The 9,128-nt window shown below is 47.3% G+C and overlaps 1 protein-coding gene across 1 annotated transcript in view; it reads left to right on the forward strand.

Moving 5' to 3' along the window:
- Positions 1-9,128, forward strand: part of Tab1 (TGF-beta activated kinase 1 (MAP3K7) binding protein 1) — a 28,998-nt gene that overhangs the window by 7,977 nt on the left and 11,893 nt on the right. The window contains exons 2-4 of the mRNA XM_021216876.2: positions 7,408-7,544; positions 7,868-8,021; positions 8,957-9,043. Coding sequence (XP_021072535.1) covers positions 7,408-7,544; positions 7,868-8,021; positions 8,957-9,043 — 378 coding nt within the window. The remainder of the gene's footprint in view (positions 1-7,407; positions 7,545-7,867; positions 8,022-8,956; positions 9,044-9,128) is intronic.

Genomic DNA, 9,128 nt, shown 5'->3' on the forward strand with positions numbered 1-9,128 from the left:
CTGTGTAGCCCTGGCTGTCCTGGAACTCACTCTGTAGACCAGGCTGGCCTCGAACTCAGAAATCTGCCTGCCTCTGCCTCCCAAGTGCTGGGATTAAAAGCATGCGCTACCATGCCTGGCCTCCTTCCTTTCTGATAACTCTCATCTATGTCCAGCTGACCCAAAACCTAGCTAGTACACCCAAGGAATACAGATTTCAAGTAGTGAACCGATTGACAGTACTAGACATTGGCCAGCAGTCACATGGTCAGTGACCTGACCGTGGAATGTTTAGTACTCATGGTGAAGCCGCAGGACATGGGCTCTGAGACCTCACACGGTGTTCCCCGGGAGCCCAGGTCTCCACTGTGTGGGTTGGGGTGTGTTGGAGGGGCAACAGGAATGGCTGCTGTTGGGAAAGCATTCGGTTTTCAGCTCCCTTCAGACCTCAGATGCTGTCAAAAGAAGGGCTTAATTTGGTCTGTGCTCTCAACACTCTTGTGACATTTCTCTGTGTGTGTGTGTGTGTGACCACCCTGGCTGTCGTGGGACTCAATCTATAGACCAGGTTAGCATGCAATTCACAGAGATCCGCCTGCTCCTGCCTCCTGAGTGCTGGGATTAAAGTCCTGTGCCACCACAGCTAGCAAGTGTTCTTTCTCTTTTTCTAAAAAAAGATTTAGTTTGGTTTTATGCATGTGTACAGGCCTCTCTCTCTCTCTCTCTCTCTCTCTCTCTCTCTCTGTGTGTGTGTGTGTGTGTGTGTGTGTACACCTGTGAGTTCAGGTACTACTACTCGAGTCCACCGAGGGCATCAGATACCCTGGAGCTGGCGGTTGTGAGCTGTCCTGTTTTCTAGGCACTGAACATTTGGTCCTTTGGAAGAGCACCACTGAGTACCCTCCCCTCTAGCAAGGGACAGTTTCAAGACTAGCCCTGGCTAGCCTGTTCTAGGTTGGCCTTGAACTTGTGGTAGTGATCTTTCTACTTTTTCCTCCTGGGTACTAGACTGAATACTGACTGCTAATCTCTTTTCAAAGTTAAAGAGGCTGGAGAAGTAGGTAAGAGCACTTGCTGCTCTTCTAGAGTTTATGACGGGCTGTAGATTGAGTACATCTTCACCTTTTGTCTTCTAGATACCATAAGCTATACTGGCTTCCCACTTAACCACAGTACTGGGAATGTTTGCATTCAAGATGAAGTCATCTGAGAAAGAAATTAACAGTTTTAAGATAAAATTGGAAGTGGATTGATGGCTTGTAGATTGAGCTCAGCCTTTTGGCTAAGGTCATGTGTAAACTTAGAAATGTATCATTTACTGAGGAGGGTGTGTGGCTGGCTGACATTAGGGAAACACCCCTCTCCCCAGGTGAATCGGAGCAGGAACTTGGGGCATAGATAGGACTGAGAAATGCAAACAGGTAAATTTTGCTTCCTTGTGTTTGCTTTCTGTTGTGCTTGTTGGGTAAAATTTGTTTTAACCTTACTAATACGCCAAAGCAAACATCAGGAACTTAATGTTTAAAGACAGTCAATGTAAATAAATAAGTAGGACTTTCTTTCAGCAAGGCACATTGCCATAAGTAGTTGGCTTAAGTGTGCTCTCATACCAGTGACTGTAGAGCTAAGACCCTCATTTGAGGTCTCTTTGCCTTATATATATATACTTATTGTGTGTGTGTGTGTGTGTGTGTGTGTGTGTGTGTGTGTATGGGGGAGGGTAGAGGATTTCTGTCGTCCCACCACATGGATTTGGGGGACCAAACATGGGTCTTCAGGTTTGGAAGCAAGGGACTGAGCCTTCTTGCCCACCTGTATTGGGCTTTTCTTTCTGGTTGTTTTTGGTTTTTGAGACAGGGTCTCTCTCTACATAGCCCTGGCTGTCCTGGAACTTACTATGTAGACCAAGCTGGCTTCAAACTCAGAGAGACCCTGCCTCTGCCTCCCGAGTGCTGGGTTCAAAGGTGCGCCACCACACCCAGCTCTGTGCTAAGCTTTTCCAGGGAGGCAAGCCTTCAATGTGGAGCCCTCCTGCCAGAAGTGAGTTTGTTTACCATGGCTTTTGTCTGGGCAGGTTTTTAGAAGGCATTTGAAGTGCTGTGTGGAAGGCTTTCTCTGAATAAGCTAGACAGCTGTTAGGAGATTGTGGCCTGTCAGGGGGTGAGATTCAAAGCTGTCAACACCCTGGAAGCATTTGTTGAATGAGTGTGTATGTTAACTGAATGTACGGTGATGACACAATACATATGGCTAAGTGAGGTTACCTTCCCGTGTGTGTCAGAGCCAAGAGCAGAGCTGCAAAGTGTTTCTGTTACCAGGAAGCACCGTCCCCTTGTCCTCCCTTGACCTAATGTCACCAGAGCTGAGCAGAATTTCAGCCATTTCATTCCTTGCCAGTACAGCTTTTAGACATAGTGTCTGTTCTGAAAGACTACTAGGAGACTTCTAGTGACTCTTCAGATCCTGTGGCAAAACTGTGACCGAAGCAAACATCCCATGAAGGAAACATGAATGAGTGGAGACACATTGCTTTCATGGATGAGAAGATTGGTGTGCTGGAGGTGTCAGAGTATAATATGTATCAGGTCATCCAACGTTTATGCCAGTAAAGACACAGGAGGCAGAAACCGAGGTAAAATGTGCTAGCTCAGTGAGGTAACTTTATTTTCCTCACTGTATACAAATACTTATTTACAAGCCTGATCCTACAATTAAACTGCTAGCTCTTTAGGAATCTCTTTGAGGGTCATACTACTGAGCTATCATACCTTTCCCTTGCGCTCTCCAAACCTCAGCTCTCTTCCCGAGGATACTGTTGCCAGCCGCTTCTCTGCTGTTCCCGCAAGCCCAGAGAGAAAGTCCCTCTCTCTTACCCAGAGCTCCTTCCATCAAGGTTCTTCCAAGCTAAAAAGGAGAGAGAGATCTACAAGCCAAATCAGTAAGGGGCTGAGCATTTCACCTTTTTGGTGGGGCAGCTCATGGCCGTCCAGATGACTTTCCTCTCCCTAGCAACTTGTCTTAAAACAGGCAGGAACTCTGCCTTCTTCAGCAGTCTTGTCTATGGAGGATTTAGAGGCACACACAAACTGTATCTTTTTAGGACACGCCTAACCACATGTAAGCATTTCTATTTTGCTTACAATTAGGTTTTCTGTGTATAATAATCAAATACCCTATAATATCAGGGTATGGCTAAGAGATTCAAGCAGCCAGCAGCCCATTGGCCTTTTTTTTTTTTTTTAAACTTATTTATTCATTCTTTTTGAGACAAGGTCTCACTGTGTAGTTCAGCCTAGTTTCAAAACTGTGATCCTACTACTGCCTCAGCTTCCCAAATGCTGGAATTACAGGCGTGTACCCCTGTACCTTAATTCCCAACAAGACTTTTTGTGCTTTTTGTGTGTGTGCGTGCAGCATGTGAACAAAGTAAGTCTAAAATTTAGATGAAAAGGTAAAGAAACTAGACTAGCCAAAACACTCTTGGGAAGAAAATACAGTTAGACAAAGTCCCCTAGGTCAGTTGTTTTCAACCTGTGGGTCACAACCCGCAGGGATCACATTAGACATCCTCCATATCAGATATTTACTCTATGATTCATAATGGTAGTAAAACTACAGTTATGAAGTAGCAGTGAAATAATCTTATGGTTGGGGGTCACCATAACATGAAGAGCTATTAAAGGGTTGCAGCGTTAAGAACTACTGCTCTATGTGAATTTAAGGCTCACTATGACAAAGCTGAAGGGATAAAATGTTCATCACAGAAATGAACAGAACAGAGTCCAGAAACACAGTCCAGTTTTGCAGAGGTGTGATGGTAACTCATTTGGGGCAGCAGCTCTCCAGCAGGTGGGTTAGAACGGCTGGGCATTCATCTGTAGGGGAGTATCAACCTACAGCTGCCTTCCATACAAATTAATTCAACAGAGGTCTCAGGTGTAGGCATCAAACTGTAAAACTTCAAGTGAATGTGAGGTTTTCATGGCCTGCTCTGCGTAAGAGCTCTTGGGTGTGACTCTGAAAGCATAAACCAAGACGGTTTAAGTATTGATGCACGCCTTTAATCCCGGCACTTGGGAGGCAGAGGCAGGCAAATCTCTGTGAAGCCAGCCTGTTCTACAGAGCTAGTTCTAGGATAGCCAGGGCTACACAGAGAAACACTGACTTGGGAGTGTGGTGGTGGTCACAAGCCATGAATGGAAGAAATTGATAAAATGGAAATCATAAGAATTTAAGTTTATTTTACCAAAAACAGTATGAGGCAAGTACAAACTTTTAAAAATCATGTAGCCAACAAAGGACTCTACTGCAAATATATAAAGAATTCTCTAGGCTCAGTTGTTAAACAGCCCAATTTAAAAGGAGGAATAAAATAAAAACTTGCCAGAGAAGACCTGTGGGTGGCAAGGGAACACTTGAAAAGATGTTCAGTATCATTAGCTATCAGGAAAATGGGAATTACACCATGAGTTCAGGCCTGCTTTAGAGTGAAGAACAGACCTGATTGATACCTAGCGATGTCCGCTTGGAGCACATGCGGCCGCAGGAGGCTAACACGTGGCCCAGCTGCCCTAGAAGATGGCCTGGCAGTTTCTTTTAAAGTAAACACCCAGAGAATGGAGAGTGGCTTACCAGTTAAAATAACCCTTGTTGATCTTCCTGAGGACTTAAGTTTCTGTCCTGGCAGGGTGTCCAGTGGCTCACCACACCTCAAGTTCTAACTCCCAGGAGACCAGACACCCTCTTCAGGCTTCCAAAAGCATCCACACACATGGAGTGTTTGCTTACATACACAAATATGTCCATTTAAAATAATAAAAACCTAGCTCTCCTATTTGAGATAGGGTGACTGTATAGCTTGGCTGGCCTGCCCTTCAAATACTGGGACTAATGTTGTATACCATCACCCCCGGCCCAATAAAGAAATATTAAAGAAAAAGCTAAACAACCATTTAGTTTGACACAGTGCTTCTTGTTTTTTGTATGTTTGCGTGTAGTGTGGTGCCATGTTCTTGTCAGCCTTTCGGTAGATCTTAGTGACCTAGCAGTCTGAGCCACAGGTAGTTACCAAAAGAAAGGAAAAGCTACCTTCAGACAGAAGCTTGAAATCGAATATTTATAGCAGTTCTCCCAAATACTGAAAGCTGTAGATAGCACGCATGTCCTTTGGAGGATGCTGGGATAAGCAGACTACCATATCCAACAATGAGAAAGGAGAACTACAGATGCTTCAGTAAAGATGAGCAAGCTATTTATGCACATAAGCAACAGCGTGGCTGAATCTCAACAGCAGGATGCACGAAAGAAGTCAGCCTCACAACTGCACGCTTTGACGGATGTCTGTCTGTCTGTCTGTCTGTCTTTCAAGATTTATTTATTGATTATATGTAAGTACACTGTAGCTGTCTTCAGACACTCCAGAAGAGGGATGTGAGCCACCATGTGGTTGCTGGGATTTGAACTCTGCACCTTTGGAAGAGCAGTTGGGTGCTCTTACCTGCTGAGCCATCTCACCAGCCCCAGATGCCATTCTTTAAAGGGCAAAACCATGGGATGGAGAGCAGGCCTGAGATGGGTGGAGCAACTCCCAAGGATATCAGCAGGGCATTCAGTGTCCTGGCTGAAGGTAGTTATACAGCATGACTGTATACCCAAAGACAGAGATTTTACTGTATGATCATTTAAAACAAAACTCCCACACTGCAGTAGTAGCTCCAGGATACTAAGTACCGAACAAAAGCTTTGAAATAGATACGTGTGACATAAAAGCAATTATAATTGGGAGGTATATCTATCTAGTGACTTTCATCACTATGTAAATAAGCAGATGAAATTTGTCACAGAAGTTAGCCAAAGACTCTTTCTATAGCTGATTGGAGCAGCCAGCTGCAGTGGTTTTATGCCCGCACCCCCACCCCTTTTTCTTTTAATGCTTTTTCAAGACAGGGTTTCATTGTGTAGTCCTGGAACTCAGAGATCCGCCTGCCTCTCCCTCCCAAGTGCTGGGATTAAAGGCCTACGCCGCCACCACCACCCAGCTGTTTTGTATCTTTTTTCTGAAGATCATTACTGTTAACTTGTAAGTTGCAGCTGGTGGTCATAATTGTTTAATATTTCAATAGAACTTTCCAACTTTTTTGTTTTTTCAGAGTATTTTACTTTATCCATGTGTTTTTGCCTGCACGTATATATGTGTTTCACATACAGATCTGACCTGCCTGCCTTGCGCAAGTGCTTGCAGGGCCTCTGAGATAGCCTTCCAGTGGGTGTTTGTGTCTCTGATACTATGTCACAGTCTAGGCTTCAGATGCATATGCAGGGTGCTTTGGGAGTCTCCAGGACACTGGCCAGGCCCTCACAGCCATCCTTCCCAGGATACAGGATAGAAAATGTGTAACTGAAGCCTCACACAAGGCCAACTTGCATGTCAGTGAAGTGGGGTCATACCACATTTAATGCCTATGAGCATGACATGCAGAGACAGAGCCTGTCCCCAGTGACTGTGGGATCAGATAGTCCTAAGCCAGGCACCCATGAGGACTCCCATTGTGTCCTATCACTGTATCATGCTTACTAACAAGTCGTACAGTTCAAGAGAAAATGCCAATGCTTGGGGTCACCTCCAGGAACTTTACAAAATTAAGAGTTGGGATATTTAAGCCAAGACTTGTACACGTGCGTGCTTGCACATAAACCTGCAGTGATTAGGCAAAACATCCTGGTGCGAGATCCAAATCTGATGGGAAAGGATGAGAATCAGATATAGATGAGAGAGATGGATCAGGGTGTGGTCTGAATACACAGGGCAGTGACCCTGAGTTGACGATCTCAGAAGGCTTGCCCAACAAGAATAAGGGTGTGCACAGGGCTTCAAGCTGCAGCTTGAAGGAGACCGGACACAGACCTCTAAACCAGGGAGAATGACAGACCGACTTGCAGGCTGGAGTTTCTGAAGACCAGGCCCGGCTACCTTCCTGAGAGCATGAGTGGGGACCTGTTTATAGTACAGACAACCCAAGCTGTACACTCGTCAGACATTATGCAGTTGGGATCGGTACCCAAAAGATTCCTTTATGCTGTACAATAAGAATCTCTGTGGGAGAAGTATGACCAAAGAGTTTCCTCTAAGCTGGGCTTACTCCTGTGAGTTACATTAGCGTTGCTTGCTTGGTAGTACAGCTCTCTCTCTAGGTAGCCATGCTGAGCATTCCCACTGGGGAATGCTGCAGCTTTAGGGGTCCCAAGGGAACCAGTTTGTGGATGCCCCATAAAAACAGGGAACACTTTAGTTCGAGTCCCTTCAGACAAACATCATTTCCCAGACGTAACCATCTTGCAGGCTGCGGGCCTGCCTTCGCCCTTGTTGGAGAAGCAGGTGCAGTGGGACCTGGGGAAGAAGGTGGTTTTCAGTTTCCCAATGCTTCCCAGGAACAGCAGCCAAGCTGGACAGATGACCTGCCACTCTGTCACCTCTCTGGAGTTGGTTCAGCGTCCAACCGCAGCTACTCTGCTGATGGCAAGGGCACCGAGAGCCACCCTCCGGAGGACAACTGGCTTAAGTTCAGGTACGTGTGTGTTGGCATGACTGACCAGAGAAGGTCGGTTCATGGCAAGAAAAGATACTGTCCTGCCACCTCCATATATGAGGCTTGCCTGTGAAGTGGGGGGTATGGGAAGTGTCGTCCGCTGTGGGATAGGGATGGAGAAGGCTGACAGGGAAGGTTCAGCAAGCAGGTCATTTTCATAGTGAAATGATGGCCACAGTGCAGAGACCCAGACGAGTGCCTGAAGCCTTCTCTGCCTTTAGTCCCTCCCCAGTTCCTTTCCTCCTTCCTCCACCACCTGCATGCCCCTGGTTTCAGCCCTCCCCCAACCCTCCCTCTGCTAGAAGTGAAAACAACTGCTTCCTGTACGGGGTCTTCAATGGCTACGATGGCAACCGAGTGACCAGCTTTGTGGCGCAGAGGCTCTCTGCAGAGCTCCTGCTGGGCCAACTCAACACTGAGCACACTGAGGCTGAGGTGCGGCGGGTCCTGCTGCAGGTAAGAGGACCGGAATGGGTACCAGCAGCCTGGCTGGCTTGTGTGTCCTCCACTCCCGGGAACGTGGGCCCTGCAGCTGTAAGTGTGGACAGGGTGATCTGAAGACTGCCTGCCTCTTCATCCCCTACCAAAGATCAGTGCTGGGAACACTTCCGGTGGCAGGGCCCCTGGCTGATGGGAGTCCAGGACAGGCAGGGAGCAGCAGCTTTTCCATTGGAAGCAGGATTGACTTGGGAGAAGGCGTCACCGGGAAGAGAGGCTCTGAGGAGATAAGGTCCTTGACAGTGACCCCTTCCATTGCTTGAGATGTGGTCAGGAGCGCATTCCCCAGGGCTGCATGTCCTGGCGCTGTTCCACTCCTGCTCTGTCCTGTACCTCACTGGCCAGGGCTGCTCTGGTTTTGTTTTTTCTGTGCTGGAACTTCCTTCTACTCAGGAAGCCTTCTTGGTCTTGAGAAACTGGCCCTAGCCTTTTCTTGTTCTCTGTGCTCCTAGACTGGAGCTTTGCAGAGGCTACACCAGGAGGAAGCTTTCTGCTACACCAGTGTCCAGCAGGTCCTGAAGAAGGCCTTTTCAGAAGGGGTTGCCATGCCCCTGCAGACTCATTGACGAAGCACTCCTAGGCTGTCTCAGTTCACGTGAACCCAAGTGAGCAGCACTGCTGTTCACACTCCAGCTCTTGAGCACAGGGCCTGGCCCTGCCTCCTGCCTCCCTCTCGTTTCTTTGCAGGTTACATAAGTAGCACCCTTCTCCCATCCCATAGTCAAAGGTCAAACAGTGGACAGGAAAGCCCACATAGGCCAAAGTAATCTGTGCCACCTGTCACACGAGGCCATCCCTGAATGCTGTGGGTCTGTTACTCTCCATAGGGACGTCTTAGCAGGAGGTGATGGTGGTGTTTGAGCCAGCCTTTGCCTTGCCCTGTGTCTCTTCAGGCCTTCGATGTGGTGGAGAGGAGCTTCCTGGAGTCTATCGATGATGCCTTAGCTGAGAAAGCAAACCTCCAGTCCCAGCTGCCAGAGGTAACCACCTTTCCATACTAGTCCTGCCGGGTGCCAGAGGTAACCACCTTTCCATACTAGTCCTGCCGGGTGCCAGAGGTAACCA

Source organism: Mus pahari, chromosome 17 (assembly GCF_900095145.1).
Source record: "Mus pahari chromosome 17, PAHARI_EIJ_v1.1, whole genome shotgun sequence".
In the NCBI taxonomy this organism is placed as follows: domain Eukaryota; kingdom Metazoa; phylum Chordata; class Mammalia; order Rodentia; family Muridae; genus Mus; species Mus pahari.